The 17,087-nt window shown below is 37.4% G+C and overlaps 2 protein-coding genes across 41 annotated transcripts in view; one reads left to right on the forward strand and one right to left on the reverse strand.

The window, feature by feature from the left end:
• The window catches only part of LOC136238262 (uncharacterized), a 100,823-nt gene extending 85,523 nt beyond the window's left edge, over positions 1–15,300 (forward strand). Inside the window, exons 1-20 of one of the 34 annotated variants that reach the window (XR_010692900.1) lie at positions 7,965–8,474; positions 8,523–8,566; positions 8,612–8,793; positions 9,802–9,863; positions 11,483–12,279; positions 12,360–12,432; positions 12,484–12,915; positions 12,967–13,089; positions 13,140–13,194; positions 13,241–13,304; positions 13,356–13,515; positions 13,560–13,623; positions 13,675–13,772; positions 13,819–13,920; positions 14,215–14,257; positions 14,309–14,380; positions 14,430–14,684; positions 14,736–14,836; positions 14,883–14,971; positions 15,018–15,300. The gene's annotated coding sequence lies outside the window, so the exon portion shown is untranslated. Of the gene's footprint in view, positions 1–7,964; positions 8,567–8,611; positions 8,794–9,801; positions 9,864–11,482; positions 12,280–12,333; positions 12,433–12,483; positions 12,916–12,963; positions 13,090–13,139; positions 13,195–13,240; positions 13,305–13,355; positions 13,516–13,559; positions 13,624–13,674; positions 13,773–13,815; positions 13,921–13,967; positions 14,015–14,185; positions 14,258–14,308; positions 14,381–14,429; positions 14,685–14,735; positions 14,837–14,879; positions 14,972–15,017 lie in introns of those variants that run through there. The other 33 variants (XR_010692897.1, XR_010692898.1, XR_010692901.1 and 30 more) reach the window with 33 other exon arrangements.
• LOC136238267 (uncharacterized) lies at positions 6,215–9,065 on the reverse strand. Of its 7 annotated transcripts, none has more exons than XM_066028637.1 (8): positions 7,855–9,055; positions 7,713–7,810; positions 7,619–7,656; positions 6,890–6,965; positions 6,786–6,841; positions 6,591–6,732; positions 6,495–6,543; positions 6,215–6,436 (listed from the first exon to the last, which is right to left on the reverse strand). In XM_066028637.1, exons 4-8 carry the CDS (start codon positions 6,901–6,903, stop codon positions 6,227–6,229), a joined length of 471 nt encoding a protein of 156 aa, XP_065884709.1. In that variant the 5' UTR covers positions 6,904–6,965; positions 7,619–7,656; positions 7,713–7,810; positions 7,855–9,055; the 3' UTR covers positions 6,215–6,226. The 7 variants fall into 7 exon arrangements, 6 of the variants coding, with proteins under 6 accessions (XP_065884709.1, XP_065884708.1, XP_065884705.1 ...); XM_066028636.1 differs by having other exon boundaries at positions 6,890–7,568; positions 7,855–9,054; XM_066028633.1 differs by lacking the exon at positions 6,890–6,965 and having other exon boundaries at positions 7,619–7,810; positions 7,855–8,052; positions 8,258–9,065.
• Positions 15,301–17,087: the final 1,787 nt, after the last annotated feature.

Raw genomic sequence — 17,087 nt, forward strand, 5'->3', positions numbered from 1 at the left:
TCTTGCAACACTTGTGGTGTGTCTTGCGAGGTTATGTGCATGAGCTCCTGGCATAGCTAAAGGAATCATTACTACAGATTGGTTAACACACATTATAGCAATATCTATAATAATTAATGCTGATGACAGATGACATTTAACAGAATAATGCAGCATGCAGCTAACTAATTTAAAACAGCTAACTAATTTAAAACAGCTAACTAATTTAAAACAGCTAACAAATTTAAACCAGCTACTGGTAACAGCAACAGTTTCATGCTTGGCTTTTCTCATCTTGGATGGTAAGGCAGTTTGAATTCAAAATTCATGTTTTGTTTCCTGATTTTTTACAGAAAGCAATACTGTGCTGAGCATTAGCCAATCATTTGATTATTACTTTATGTAGTTTTTATGACAACTGAGTCACAACTCTGGCTAAGTACCAAGTTTTAGGTTTTCAATGCTTTGTCAAGGCATGAATTTAAAAAAAATTATGTTGTATCTTGTGAGATACTATTAATGCCACTCCAATTGGTACGTAATTATATTCCTGGTCCACCTTTTCTGAAAAAATTAAATTTCAGAAAGACATGGGAAAATTCCTATATTAGTTTTTTTCAGAAACACATTGTGCTGCAATAAATATGCTAATTTCACTATTTATTGTGATGCCAAATCTGACCAAATTGGTGACTCTATATACAGCCAGTGTTGATTCTAGACCTGACCTACAGGGGGAAGTAGGGCACAATATGACTATTGTTGTATGGATGTAGTATCTAGTAGAATTTCAGAAGGGTCTGGGGTGCAACCCCCAGATTACCCAGAAGCTACAGGATTTTTGCAATTTAAAGACTTGAAAACAGCTTAAAATTTATGATACAAAACATGAAAAATGCTAAAATAACAATGCCAATCTACTGCAACTTCACCCCAAGAATTTTCAAAACTTTTTTTTACCATGGGCCCCCCTTTTAGAATTGCCTATGTTTATAGCCATGTGCAGTATGCTGGCTAGGCTCTCTGACTTAACACCATGTGTTGAGTCCCTATTCATTTTCAACCAATTGTGATTAAAATTTAGGGCCTTGGATTTGTAGCATCACGCTTTGAAATTTAGAAGCTGCAAGAAATAGGCTTGCCAATTATGCCGGCATAATTTCGAGCATAATAGGCTAGCAAAAGCACCAAGTATTATGCCCGCATAATAGACGATTTTCAAGAATTTTAATTAAAACGCGCAATGCGCGCGCCAAAACTACTGCACAACATGAACACACTGCACATTATTACTGCATTTCATATCAAAAATTATTTTTTTTACTTTTTCTTGACATTATTCACATTTTATGGAAATAAGATCGAGATACTCTAATAGAGCAGTCACCTCTAATACAGTAGTCAGGAAATGCAGATATACTCTAATAAAATAGCCAGCTCTCGAGCATAATCTTGATTTTGAGAGCATGATTTTGAGCATAATATGCGCAAAAGCATAACAAGCAATGTTCAAAACATATTTGGCTCAAGCCTAGCAAGAAATGGGCATGGCGCATACCATGGATCAATCTATTCCCCACCTTGTGGCATTACAATGCAAAGATGCTACTAACTTTTTCAGTATGCTCTTTCTTTGGAGAATGATTTGGGAGACTTCAGTTAAGTAGTGTAGTTTTGTAGTGTGGTGTAATGGTAGTTTAACTTTAAGTAATCAGATACTATCTAAGCATTGACTATATACTCAAAAAATCATAATTATGCAATTAAATAAAGAACTCAGGCCTACGCTGAAAATTTGAAAGTAAATGATCCAGAAGACTAATATTGTTTACTATGTATTAACTAGCTATGCATTTTTAATTTGTGCACATCTTATGCCCAGGAGGGAGAAAGAATCTAATTTATATTGTATGGCAGGCAAAGAGGGATTGATCTTGCAAGTTTATGCAAACCCTCTTAGTTGCTTCTTACAAATGATGCTGTATATATATAGGTCACACATGATTCTCACTGGAGCACATGCAGGGGAGATGAACGTCAATATGGAGACTGAACCTTCTGAAGTATACTTTTGAATGGTCATGTCAGTACTAGTACTCAGTAGTGGACAATGAGCTATTGAGGGGGGCCTTTACTTACAAAGTCAGTCATGAATCTAGTGCATAAAGTCACTACCTTACGACAGGAAATTTTGACAAAAGAAAGATGAATTTGATGACTCGTTACATTCATCAAATTTTTAAAGCTGATTATATGTACATGAATTTGTCAAATTTTCCTTTCGTCAATATTTCCTGTTGTACAGTATGCAGTTTAGTGCACTCCAAACAAAAGCTTTGTCAATAAAGTTCCTAAAGGAAGAATGATAAGCATAAAAATTTTATTTGAAGTCAAATATAAAACTATCAATTTTAGTAAAATTTTACTACCACTAATAAGTACATCATTAAATTATCATTGGTACAAACTACTAAGGCAATATCCAACTTAGCAATGTGGTAGTTATTACCAGAGACTGATTATACGGAATCTGAGGTCAAGAATGAAATGATAGCTAATTAGTTACTTTAATTCACTCAGCCCCATGCATAGATTAAATATGAAGCATAAAAGTTTGCATCATAGTGACTGTGCTCAATTGATCATTTGCTCAATTGATCATTTTGATGTGAGTATATCAGGGGCAATGGTGTAGGCCAAAGAGTGGGGATTGACAATGAAATTTACATAGTGTGGAGTACTGGAGTTTGAAGCATAGATGCAGATGGCAGGGCCTAAAATAAAGCCTTAACACTGCACAGATTTGTAGTGTTAAATCTCAAGTGTGCAGTGATAAATGTGATTTTGTGTAGTGTTAATTTACATAGGCGTAGCAACCCGGGGGGGGCAAGGGGGGCTCCTTTTATGATTGTAAATGCAAAAAAGATCCTAATAGAACAGTCAGTTACTCTAATAAAGTAGTCACACTACTCAGAGAAGTTGTGTAGCAAACTATGAAGTTGTGAATAAGGATTTTTATGTGCTTTATCAGTGATACAATCTATGTGGAGGGTAGCCATTCTTAGCAAGTGTTGACCTTTTTTTGCTATGCCTATGATTTATAGGGAACAATATATCATCACCAAGTGCATACAAACAATACTATTATTCTGAATGAAATCACTTTCAGATTCAGAGTCTGGTTTTCAAAAAGTTTCCTAAGTTTGTATAATTTACATGTTAGCATTTGGACTGCTCGCACATCAAGGTATCAGGGGCGGATCTAGGATTTATAAAGGGAGGGGGGGGGTGGGGGAGCTAACTCAAGGTACTAATCTCTTGGGTAGAGATGTGTGAAGCACACTTCCCAGCGGAACTAGGGGGGTCTGGGGGCATGCCCCCCCCCCCCCCCCCCCCCCCCCCCACCCTCAGGAAAAATTTTGAAAATAGATGCTAAAACACTGCAATTTGGAGACATTTCCACATAAAATTCATAATATTTTCTGCCTGTAGATATTTTATATACTGCATTTAGATTGTAGGTATGGCTCTCTGAAGCATTTTGCTAATGGAAAAGTTTGGGTAGGTTACACACAACCAAGTACATGATGCACCCATCTCACAATTGTACAACACTGAATACGTGCATGTTAGAATAACAATGTTGAAAGTGGAAAATTTTGAAACTTGAACAATACAAGATTGAATCTGAGAGCATTTTCAATGGAAATTGTGTACCTGAATTAAGTATTGCCATACATATATACAAACTGCACAAGTAGATGAATGAAGCACTTTAAACAGACCAATGCACTTCATTGTATGCATAGGTGCAGGTAGATTTGGAAAAATTCCATAACAGAACTAACTACATGTTTCCAGTGAATGTTCTATTAGAGTAGTTAGCTGACTGCTTTATTAGAGTATCTCGATCTTGTACACCTCCAATGCTGATCCGAGTCCTTGTTGCATAAACTTTAGCATAAATCCACTGATAATACCTTGGAAAGATGTTTATAAGATGGTTTTATGAGTATTTGTATTATTAGTGATCATATAATTAGGCCACTCCAAGTCATACCTTAGTTTCTGGTCACTCCCAAGCCTACAAATGGATGCGGGCGGGCGGATGATCAGGACTTCAGGACTATAGACTCTATTGTGACAATATACTGTATGGTATTATTATTTGCTCAATTTAGCAAATTCATGTTGATTTTTTTTTTAGTCAAACTTAACCAACAACATAAGTAGTTGTGCTTCGGCAAAAAATGCACTAGGAAAGTTGTTGATGGATCATGGATAGCTATACACTGATGTATAGCATTTAAGTATATTTATTTATTTATTTAGAATATACTATAGGAAATGTTTTGCTCATGTAGCTACTTATGCTTTCCAAGTGAAATAAATGTCTCATTAGCTATGTCAGGAAAGTATTACTATGACTTATAGCTAAGTTGTTCAAATGATCATGATCCAAAATGAAATTTAACTTCTATTTTCACATCAGAAATTCTTCATTCAAATGTGAAGTCTTAGCCCACTAGCTATGTGTTTCCAGCCTTCTATTCAGCAAACCTTGAGAAAAATAACTGTCAAAGTTTTCAGTCATTGAGTGCTCCAGACTAGTGTTTTTTAGTGATCACCTGGGAATGTTTAAACTATAAGGGTTTCTACTTGCCAATCTAATTTTAGTTATGGAAAAGTTTAAGTTTAAGCTCACCGAATGTTGCCGGCTTTCCATACTCCTGTAGTGTTCAGTGATAAGGAATTTGAAGTTACTAGACTAATCATTAGAGGACTACATTTGAATTATAAAGTTAAAGCTATGGCCCATCTACATGGACTAGTAGTTAATGCTACTGAAATTACTTTGGTTACAGAAGCATTAGTAACAGTTATAATCTGAACAGCTATATAATCAAGGACAAAACTAGCTATAGTTAGAAACATTTTATTAGTGTGGCATATATACCTAATATTAGAGTTAAGAGTAGTGTGACTGCTCTATTGGAATCCCTGACTGCTCTATTAGAGTATCTCGATCTTTTGCAGTAAAAATAAGTGTCTTGCTGGGTCACATGCACTTAAGCACCTGTAATATTAATAATAGTCCTCATAAACTAGGGTTCCAGGTTTACCATGCGGGCGGGTGACCAGAAACTAAGGTTTGACTTGGTGTGGCCTTATGCTAAGACAAAATTTCATTATAATACTATACACTGTAAAAACAGATGTGTGTATGTGACCAGATTTTACAGAACCGATCCAAATCGCACATCAGGCAAAATCAAACTAACACCACCAGTGGATAGCTACACTATCGTACTACAAGTTTTGACCCTCAGCACTACTCAAACTACACGAGGCTGGTTTTTACACACGTCTTTTCTGGGTGGTGTGGAGTGCTCAAATGGCGGTTTCAGGCCTTGTGAAGGACCTGGCTTGGCAAGAGTCAGTGGTTTACTGGTGGACAGCCTTATAATGTTGGCCAGACGTGTTCTCTGTTGATTTTGCTACATATCAGCCACTAAGGAGCCAGCACAGCCCTGTAATCTCGTGTCTGGACTCCAATCGTGGTCTGCCTCCATTTTGAGGTCTAACTTTTGCCCTCCCCGCCACCCCCCACCCCTTTGTGAGCACTCGTGATACTACTTCGCTCGTCCAACTGCTCAGATTTTCTATCTTATTTGGCGGGAAACTGTACAAGCAGCTACAAGTACTGGAAGTGGCTTGAAAGGTAACAGATTGATGCATCTTTTGTGTAAATTTCATACGCGTGCTTGCTATCCTTGGAGAGTTATGCTGGCTTCAATTCTTTAAAACCATTTATCTCGGAACTTCTAATGTGCGATTTGGATCGTTTTTCCAAAATCCAGTCACATATATCACACAAAATTTTGTGTGAAATTGTTGCCACAAATACCACACTGCACTGCTTGAAGGTTCTTAGTTTACTTATTTGTTAAGCTGCTTTACTGTAGTTGTACCCAGTTATACTGATAGTAAAATGTCAGTAACTTTAAGTATATGGAACATAATTGTTTTACTAAGTTTTAAACTCTCAGTAAAACATCAGTGAATGCGGGTTTACTGAAAAACTACTGAAATACCAAACAATTAACTGTTCCATATACTGGGGATATACCACTGTAGTAAACTAAGAAACTTCAAGCAGTGCTGGTACATGCGTAGTATTTACACATTTTTTTGTGTGTAACACACAAAAGTTCTTGTAATCCCAACACACCTTTTTTCATTAGTTTTACACAATTTTACATGTTTTTTTTTTACCACAATCAGTTATTTCATTCTTTAAATGAATACAAATACATACACACAAAAAATACAATTGTTCTGTAGGAGAAGGAAGCCAGTTGAGCCTAGTCTGCTCGGATGTTCTGATCAATGAAGAAGATGGCAGCAACAAATCTACTGATACCACCTGTCGTTGCTTGACCATGTTGCACTTTGTCTGAAATAACACAACATTGAATATCATGCATCGTTAAATAAAATATTTTTATCTGTACTGTATTCACAGCAAAGTAGCCAACATCATCGTCTTTCAGATAGCTACACCTACAGCAGATGGTGTAAAGGAAAATGCTTGAAAGCACAGGCAATACCTTGCACAGAACAATTGTACATGAATCAATAGGCACACGGTACTACAATGTGAGGCAGTTAAGTCCAGTCTGCTCCAAATGTTGAAGATGACAGCTACAAGCTTACACCACCATGCCATTACTCGGCTATGCCACGTTTCGTCTAAAACAGCACAAACATCAAATATCATTGTCACAATAAACTGTTTTTTTTACCTGCCATTGTATGCACAGCAAAGTAGCCAACATTGTCGTCTTTCAGATAGCTACACCTACAGTTGAAGAGTAGAAAGAAATATAATTGGGAACACATTCAATACCTTGCATAGAACATGAAGTGTATACAAGTCAGTAGACCAACAGCACTGCAATGTGACTTTGGATATGGTTGCTGACCTAAAATCAATAGACACATTCCAAAATTACGTCAGTGTCATAGCAACAGTCTTTTGCCATTTTGAATGGGGCCACTGACAATAATCATGATTGCGCTATGTTGAAATCCGATGATGAAAACAGCTCGAAAAAAGTGGTATTATTGAACAACAGGCTATGGAAGCCTTCAAGGTTGCAAATTAATGTTTCTGGTTAGACGCAAGTGGTTATCAGGGTTGAACAGGTGCAAGCATTGACAACAGTAATTACCTTGTTTTCCAGTACAAGGAGGAGTCTGGATGGCCAGCCGCTATTGCTGTCACTTTCACTAACACAGCATTAATGACTACTAGACAAAAATGATATCCTTGTACTGGCAAACAAGGCAATTACTGTTGTCAACGCTTCGCACTTGTTCAACCCTGATAACCACCTGCATTTAACCAGAAACATTATTAATTTGCAACCTTGAAGGCTTCCATAGCCTGTTGTTCAAGAATACCACTATTTCGAGCTGTTTTCATCATCGTATTTCAACGTAGCGCAATCATGATTATTGTCAGTGGCCCCATTCAAAATAGCGGAAGGCTGTTGCTATGACAGTGACGTAATTTTGGAATGTGTCTATTGGAGCATTACACTTTAATTACCAAACCACAAAATATTTTCCACACCTGTGTAGTAGAATGTTCGTCAGTGAGTATTCCCATGGCTGTTGGGAAAATGTCTCGGAAAATGTAAAGTTAGTCACTACACAGCTTCCAATACCTACTGCTCTGACGTATTCCCCGGCCGCTGCCATGGGTTTCTTATCTTAGCCTTCAATGAAGTAAGTGTAGTCAGCCTCTGGGACTAAATTACGACAACTGCAAGAAAAGTGTCTAACATGTCAGGAAACCCGTTTACTTACGGGTTGTCAGGTTGATACTGGCTTCTCAGTCCCTCAGGTTTCCTTCCTTCCTTCGGACGTTCCACTGAGCTCGAGTGACTGAAATAGAGGACTTGCAGCGTGACGTAAATCATCGTAATTGCTAAGCAACCGTAGCTGTCGGCCATGTTTCGGGACAGTGTTTTGGCTGAAAAGCGCTTTCTCAGGATTTGGTAGAGGCTGTAATGAAGCGAATCAGTGTTGAGTTGTGTTGTAAATACCACACAGCTCGTTAAAAAAGGCGACGAAGTTAGAATTGGTGAGTAATGTATCGAAATTTAATTAGCCACCTATTTCACGAAGCCAATGATAAGTTTTCTATTTCGAAACCAGACCCGCTTCCCAGTGCCACTATACCCAGCGCTTAGTGAATAAATCTCGTTACCTTCATTCTGACCCAATATGCGCCATAGAAAGTTGTCCCGAAACATGTCTGCCTAGCAACAGTTGCTTCACGCGTGCAAGTCCTCTATTGCGAAGGTACCACTTTTCCAAAGGTACTCTGCAGTCGCTTCAGGTTCTACCGCTGTTTTGAACGAAGGTTGAAAGAGCGTAAAAAGCTACAACTTCACCGAAACAGCGCCAAATATTGTATCACCAAGGTAACTACAATTTTTGGATCGACTACCAGTCCAGGTTGTATTTTTTAGCGACAGCCAAGCCTGCAGGAGGAACCTGAAAAATGCATCGTAAGGTGAGATTTTGCTACAGACTATGCTAATTTATGGTGCTATAATAGTTGGCTTCGCGGAACTGACTTACGCCAGGAGACAAGTGTATTCAGTGACACTTAGGCACGTGCACGTGAGTTGTGTATACGTTGAGTCATAGATCAAAGGATCTATGGTTGAGTCAAGTTTTCTGAACCCTGTAACGGATCATTTGCTAATGATAGCGGACCTTGTCCTTCAGATTTTGTCCGTGAGTGCAATTGGTTTACTAATGTGCACTCCAGTATTTTGATATTTGCTCATAGCTTGAACCCAACCATAAGAGTAATGCACTTGTCAATTTCATGCCCCACCCCCAACAGGGGATTTGACAGATCGTGGTGTCAAATTCCCCACTACTGGGGCAAAATCGGCTGTCAAATCCCCACTATGTCCCCACCCCAATAGTAGGGATTTGACAACACCTCAACTCAAGGATGACTAAGCGTATATTTCATGCATGCGACTAGTAATAAACCTGCCCTGTAGCTAGTAAAATTATAGCAAGTGCGATTTTATTGTTTAGAAATGCAACTACTAAAAATTGGTCAGTGAATTGGACAACTGTCATTTGCCCCAGGGGTGGGGACAAGCAGCAATGTCAAATCCCCACCTGGGGTGTGGGGACGCCCGGGGCTCGGGCATGAAATTGACAAGTGCATAATCATGATGCACCTATGAATGTAACCCCGACTACCACGGATACGGGCTGAGGTGGGGAAAGGTGGAGATTTGTATCACTGAAAGCTACTATTCCTCACCTACTGGGGGAGGATTGGCGATACAAACCCCAACAAATTCTCCACTGGCATACCCTGGGGGATAGAGGGGCTAGGTGGGGTTTTGTACAGTCGAGTGGCATGGATCTATAGGCAAATCAGTTCAAGTGGGCCCTAGTACTAATGTAGTAGCTAGAAATGCTTCTAAAGGCACACACTTCTGCATTGGTAAATGTCTTTGGTGAAGACAAATCCCCTACTTCAGTGAATTTAGCAATCAGTTCTCCCACCATCCCCGACCTTCCCCCACCCTTAATCCGTATCTGTAGTACTCAGGCATTACATTGATAGGCGTATTAAGCCAGATGTATGCAAGGATGTATGCTTAATCTCAGCTCCTATAGACAGTCTTACAGCTGTATGATTAATACTCTTACAATAAAATGTAATATTGATTTTTTAATAGAAATAATGGTTTAAAGCTACTTCTTTCAATTTAGCCATATGCAATGTGACAAAACTGCCGATGTTTGCACACAAGGAGTTGCCAATGTCCACATGGGTATGTTGTACACTTTCTATTTAAAACCCTGAAATTTGAAATAACAGACAAAATTTGGTCTATCCATTTACAAGACTTGACATTGAATTAGTACTAGCTAGGCAACTGGTTGTACATCAACATGTCTTTTGCTAAAGTGGTATAGACAGCCGCATGATTACTATGGAGTGCACTAATTAACTTTGTAATAGCCTATTATGCTTTTGAGCAGTGCTCAAAAAAGTGCTCAAAAAGCCAGCCTATTATGCTCAAATTATGCTTTTAAATCAAGGTATGCTCTAGAGTTGGCTGTTTTGTTAGGGTATATCAGTCTTTTCTGACTGCTGTATTAGAGTATATCGATCTTATTTCCATGAAGCATTAATAATCAGCCAAGAAACAATGAAAATAATAACATTGCACATTTTCTTAATATGAAATGCAGTATTAAGGTGTAGTGTGTTCACGTTTTACTGTATTTTGGCATGCGCATTACACATTTAATTAAAAACCTTGGAAATCATCCTGTTATGCTGGCGTAATTCTTGATGTTTTTGCCAGCCTATTATGCTCAAAATTATGCCGGCATAATGGCGCAAGCCCACTCACCTTGTAGAATAATTCTATGCTTTCCATTTTACTGTTAACAATTTGGAAAGTGCGCAGCTATGGACTACAACATTGGCTGACAATTTCATCAAGCCCGAATCACAAAAATTTGAAGTAATGCATACCCAATGTCCACACCAAATTTTGATGGTCTGTAGTGCATAATTTTAAGTTATTTAGTGAGAAAGGAGACCGTGTGGCTAGTCAGGGCACACTCTGTATAACAGTAATCACGTGATGGCAGCTGGTGCCATTTTCCAGGGAATTAACCAGAGTTGTGACAAGCTGATAGCTTTAATGGATGAATAACATTAGTTGTATCAACAACAGTAGCTGGGTAGTCTGATAGAGCTTGTTCTGTTAGTCCATAATTGAGACGCTTTGCTGTGGTCTATGAATTTCTGTGTTTGTTCATGAATTACCACAAACATGCTGTCCAATTAACTTTGCCCTTAATCTGTTCGCCACCTTAATATACTAGTTTATAGTTTTTGTTATAGCACACAGCTACTTTATACACATGTGACTATTATCATTCATGACTGTTGTATAGGGTGACTGGCTGACTGCTGTATTAGAGTATCTCGACTGTGCCTCTCTCGCCTATGTGATATCTCAAGGCTTATTTTTACCATGCAATTATTATAAATGCACACACACACATACACAGACAGACACAACACACATACAAAACCCTAACAGAGTTTACATGTAGCTGGTAATTTTCGAAGCGGTTTTCCATGTCTGGTGTTTCTTCAAAAATAAATTCCCGCTTATAAAAGTAACTTGCTTTCCATATCAAAAGAATTTTAAGCAAAGTAAAGTGGTGCTGCACCGCTATACTGCTCTTTAGGGAAGACCCTGTTTGTGTGTGTGCACACATGCACATACACGCATGCAAGCACACATACTACACTACGCACACACGCTACACTATACACACACACGTGTGTGCTCTGCACACTACTTGCACATGCAACACATATGCAGAAATTCACACCATTTTATATGCAACTTTGTACTTTCTAAAGGTTAGGAGTACTAAAGAGGAAGCCAGTGTTCTCAAGAAGATAAAAAAAAACAGATGATGCTTTTATAATTATGTTTATTACAGACAAGAACTAAAGGTACACACAATACAGTGAATGTACAAACGTGAACATGGGATACATACTGTAGTTAAGCTCTGTCAGAGATACAGTACTCTAATAGAGTAATCATGTAAAATAAATTTGTGACCAGATTGAAAACCTGTGCATTTTCGAATTCACAAACATCAAATTACTTACACTGTAATGTATGATTCTGGCAAATGTATGTTTGGCAACACTTTTTGTGCAGGTCATTTTTGTGTGAGACTGTAGTTTCTGTGGTGTCATATCTCTTTTGGCAATCGTCCATTTTGTACAGGTCATGTTGTTTGAAACTGTTGTTGTTGTGGTGTCATATCTCATTCTGGCAATCACACATTTTGTGCAGGTCATGTTGTTTGAAACTGTTGTTGTTGTGGTGTCATATCTCATTCTGGCAATCACACATTTTGTGCAGGTCATGTTGTTTGAGACTGTTTGTTGTTGTGGTGCTGTAAATCTCATTCTAATGACAATGTTTTCTGCTTGTCCTGTCAAACGAAACTGTAGTTGTCATTGCTGTCATATTTGTTTTTCGGTGATCCTTATGTCATAATGAAGTGTGTCTTTCAGAGAACCATTTGTTGAAACAGAACAGAAAACGGAATATGAAAAAGACAAGCTGTAAAAGAAGCATGCCATGTGAAAAACTTATTGTCGGATTGGTGATCATACTACTTGTCCTCTTTGTCATACATGTAAGAGTGAATTTTACCATTAATTTTGTATTTTAATTTATTGTGATTATTAAGAGACTTCACACTATCATCCTACATAGTGTCCTTGGCAGAGGATTTTTCATAAAGTCATTGAAATCGTGCAACTTGACCCTAGGCCTTTTAAACTTACATGTAAGAGTGAATTGTATCTTGTATTCTAATTTAGCTATTTGTGATTGTTAGGAGACTTCAAATTCACAGTATCATGGTACTTGGTCTCCTTGCAAAGTGTATTATTGGATTTACTACTTCATGCATGTAGGAGTGAATTACATTTGTGACTGGGCCTGCGAAAATAGGGCATGTGGGCACATGATTTTTTCCTACTTTTTCAAAGTTTCATCTCTCATAACCTTTTTTACCATTATGCTATGGCATTGCAATTTTCAGCTCTTAGTAGGCATTTAATTGGCATCATGCTACAAGTTGCAGAATGGACTTCCAATACTGAGATATGACCTGGAGAGTGACAGGGTGTAGTTTGTGCCCACATGCCCTGTTTCCACAGGCCCGGTCACATTTTATATTCTATATTATTTGTGATTGTTGCACTTTCTTTCTACTCAACGTCCTTGTGGGAATATTTTAAAATAACTTCTACTTAGCCTCGTTCATGTAAGATTAACTCACTTTTTGTATTCTAATTTTTTGTGCTTGTTCCAGAAGTGTAATAAATGGATTTAGTTACATCAGACTGTCATACTCTATCTACTTGACCACAACATAATTGTTACAAGGTGTAATTCTTTGATCTGGCAACTTAAGACTTGTGGACATTGGCAGCATGAAGTAAGTATGAACTGTATTTTTGTATCCTATTTTTATAGTGATTGTTACAGGAGTGCAAAAACTGTGATTGAGGAAATGGAGATTTAGAATGCTGTACATCTTACGGTAAGAGTGAAGCGTATTTTGTATTTTTATTTTGTGATTGCTACAGGGGTGTGATAATTGTGATTGTTGACATTGAAGACATACACCATGGGTCACCTTGGCAGTAAGAAGTGAGAGTAAAGTGTTCCGTATTCTATTGTATTGGTAATTTTTTTTTACAGCTGTGTTATTTTTGGATTTGGGGAGTTACACATCTTGAGTCTCCTTGGCAGCATGAAGTAAATGTGAAGTGTATTTTTATATTCTACTGACTGTTACAGGGACTTGATAACTGTGGTTGTTAAAGTGGGTACGTACACTGTTGTACATCTTGCTTTGGCGGTAAGACTGAATTCTGCATTCTATTTTATTTGTGATTTTTGCAGAGGAGTAATTTTTGGATTTGGAGAGTAGACTGTCACACAACTTGAGTCTCCTTAGCAACATGAAGTATGTGTTAGTAGTATTTTTGTATTCTATTTTATTAGTGATTGTTACAAGGGTGATGTACTTGTGATTGTTGAAATAGAGACGGCAATGTATTTTAAAACTTATTGATGGATTGGAGATCATGCTACTTGGCCTCTTTACTGTACCATGTAAGGATGAATTACCGTTTGTATTTTAATTTATTATGATCAGTAGGAGACTTCACAGTATCATCCTACGTAGTGTCCTTGGCAGAGAGTTTTTGATAAAGTTATTGCTGAATTGGAGATAATACAACTTGACTCTTTAAACGTAGACGTAAGAGTGAATTGCATTTTGTATTCTAATATATTTGTGATTGTTAGGAGACTTAATATTGTTGGGTTTAACACTTGGCCTCTGTAACATACATGTAAGCGTAAATTACATTTTGTATTCTAAATTATTTGTGACTGTTGTGAGGCTTTGTACTTTCTTCTTGGTAACCTTGTGGGAGTATATTTGAGTAAATTGTTGGATTTTTCTAGTTGGCCTCCCGGCATTAAGCAAGTATAAACTATATTTTTGTATTCTATTTTGATAGTGATTGTTATTTAGTAGTGATTGTCACAGGGATGTGAAAACTGTGATTGAGGAATTGGAGATTTGTAATGCGGTAAGAGTGAAGCATATTTTGTATAGTATTTTATTTTGTGATTGCTACAAGGATGTGATGATGTGATTGTCGACATGGAAGACAAACACCATTGTATGTCTTGGGTCACCTTGGCAGTAAGAAGTGAGAGTAAAATGTATTCTATATTCTATTTTATTGGTAATTTTTACAGGGGTGTAATTTTTGAATTTGGAGAGTTAAACTATTGCACATCTTGAGTCTCCTCTGTAGCATGAAGTAAAAGTTAAGTGTGTTTTTATATCTGTTTGTTATAGGGACTTGTTAGCTAACTGTGTTTGTTAAAGTGGACACGTACACTGCTTTGCCTTGGCAGCATGAAGTAAGAGTGAAGTGTACTCTATTTGTGATTTTTGCAGAGCAGTATTTTTGGTTTGGAGAGCATCTTGAGCCTCCTTGGCAGTATGAAGTATGTGTTAGCAGCATTTTTGTGTTCTATTTTATTAGTGATCGTTACAAGGGCGAGGTAACTGTTGAAGTTGGAGACGGCAGTGTATTTTAAAAAAAACTAATTGATGGATTGGAGATCATACATGCTACTTGGGCCTCTTTAATGTACCTGTAAGGATGAATTACCGTTTGTATTTTAATTTATTATGATTAGTAGGAGACTTCACAGTATCATCCTACGTAGTGTCATTGGCTTTGATAAAGTCATTGCTGGATTGAAGATCACTATTGTCCTTTAATGTACAAGTAAGAATGGATTCCGTTTTGTATTCTAGTCATTTGTGTCTTTTAGGAGACTTCACGGTATTGTACTGCTTGGTGTCTTTGTCAGAGAATTTTTTTAATAACTCGTTGGATTTTCTACTTGGCCTCCTTTGTCAATTAAGAGTGAATCCGATTTTGTATTCACAATTATTAGAAGACTGCTACTGTGTTACCTGGTCTGTTGGCCTTTTCCAGTACACTTAGCTTGAGTAAACAATAATCATTACGAATTATATAATGCTTGCACGGCTGCTCTATTTGACAGTTTTAAAATGGTTCTGTCATAAATCATGTAATGGTACTACTGATAAGTCAGTTGATGTATCTTTATTGGTCAAGTAGTGGCTTATCTAACTAATGTAGTCCATACAATTGCAAATTATATTCATATGGTAATTACATGTCATTTAGCCAAGCCTATGTTGCCACCATTATTTTAATAAAAATTCATAATTCATTAATTAAATAACTCATACACAACAGCTAATAATGTTGAACGTCAGTGTGGTGTAACAAAAATGGGTGACTGCTTTATTAGAGTACTTCAAAGTAATTGTGCAACTGTTACAGTATTATCTCGGATAGTGACCTGGATGTTTATTTCTTTCAAGCAACTTGCACCCAGACCTAGTGGCCTGGGTGAAAAGCTACTTCAGTGAAATAAACATGTAAGCAACTTTATACCCAGGCCATTATTTGAGACCAGGCCACTATTCAAGGCAATACAGTAACTACATTCACACTGTTACTGGTGACAGGCATGACACTTCTGACTTCTAAAATGTGATTTGTTATGAAAGTTTACAGTGTATATGTCACTGCTAAGTATTTCTGCTAACCAGTGTTTTGTATTACAGTACTTGAATGTGCTCACTCTAATAGAGCATTCACCAAATTGTTATGTAATTAATTTTGCTTGTCTTTAGCAAGAATTTTCCTACAATGTACTATATATCTGATAAACTCTGTGCAGTTATGCTCTGGTGACATGTTGGTATCATTGCTGAAAGGAACTAGCTTAAACATGGCAGCCACAACATTGCACGGCTAATTTAGCTGGTTTTATGCTTTGTCGCTGAAGTATTAATTTCAGTATCTTTGTATTGAGCACCTGAATGTCCTGAATCAAAAGCTTATTAGTTCATGTCCACTTGTTATATAATTTTTATGTGCATTTACTTTCAATACACTTTTAACAAAACCGTATTTTACACAAACTAGTTTTTGCTCATGCAGCCAGTCAGTGTGAAGCTCTGAACAAGAGACAACCCAAGCTGAAACACTTTAGCTAACCTGGGATTATATGGATGGGATATGACAGTAATACATTTCAGCTTTGTATGAAATTTGCTGCATGGTAAATATTCATGCATGATTTTAGAGGTAATCGGTCTTGTACTATATACAATGGTGGTGGCTACTCAGTTCATGCCTCAGGTTGCTGTACACACATCTCACTAGCAGGATGCATATATGGTAACAGTCTTTTTCTCTTATCATGGGCAAACTCCTTCACGTTCACCCATGTGATATACTGTACATGAAGCTAAATTTAACTTTTTTTCAGTTTCGTTGATTTCACATGAACATATGGCCATTTATAGCACCACAGACAATGTATGCGTTCCTAATAGATTGGAAAAGCCCATATTATTTACATAGTGACGTCATGGGCCTCGGTGCACGTAAACTTTATGGCCTCAACAGGTGGAAGATTTCGCTGTTCTTGTAACCAGCAAATTAGTGTTTGTTGTTTACAACTGGATTAGTTACCGAGGCTGGACTGAGTAGGGATGCTGGAGAGTAGTAAACAACAGTGTAAGAAAATTCAGGTTCAAAGGTGAAGTATGGTGTTTTAAAACGGTTGTACAAATTCCTGAAGAAACAGAAAGTGCAGCGTTGTATCTTTGCAGCTGTTTACACCACTTGTAGCAGGTAGAGCGTAGTAGGCTAGCTAGATATTCACTGCTTCACTGTACATTTCCACTGTTTCGATAAAACTTCAAAATACAGGCACTACTTTGTCAATTGTTTAGCTCAAGCTGAGCAGTACTGTAGCATAAAATCTATTTCAATATATCACACATTTCTTGGTTGT

Source organism: Dysidea avara, chromosome 11, assembly GCF_963678975.1.
Source record: "Dysidea avara chromosome 11, odDysAvar1.4, whole genome shotgun sequence".
Classification (NCBI taxonomy): Eukaryota; Metazoa; Porifera; class Demospongiae; order Dictyoceratida; family Dysideidae; genus Dysidea; species Dysidea avara.

Bases quoted from the DNA above. Each gene is read 5' to 3' on its own strand.
- LOC136238267 (XM_066028633.1), bottom strand. From the start codon at position 7,746: ATGGCAGCGGCCGGGGAATACGTCAGAGCAGTAGGTATTGGAAGCTGT. The intron at 6,733-6,785 runs GTAAAAAAAACA...GTGCTGTTTTAG, and splicing joins TGCTGTGCATACAATGGCAG to ACGAAACGTGGCATAGCCGA. The intron at 6,437-6,494 runs GTACAGATAAAA...GTGTTATTTCAG, and splicing joins GCTACTTTGCTGTGAATACA to ACAAAGTGCAACATGGTCAA.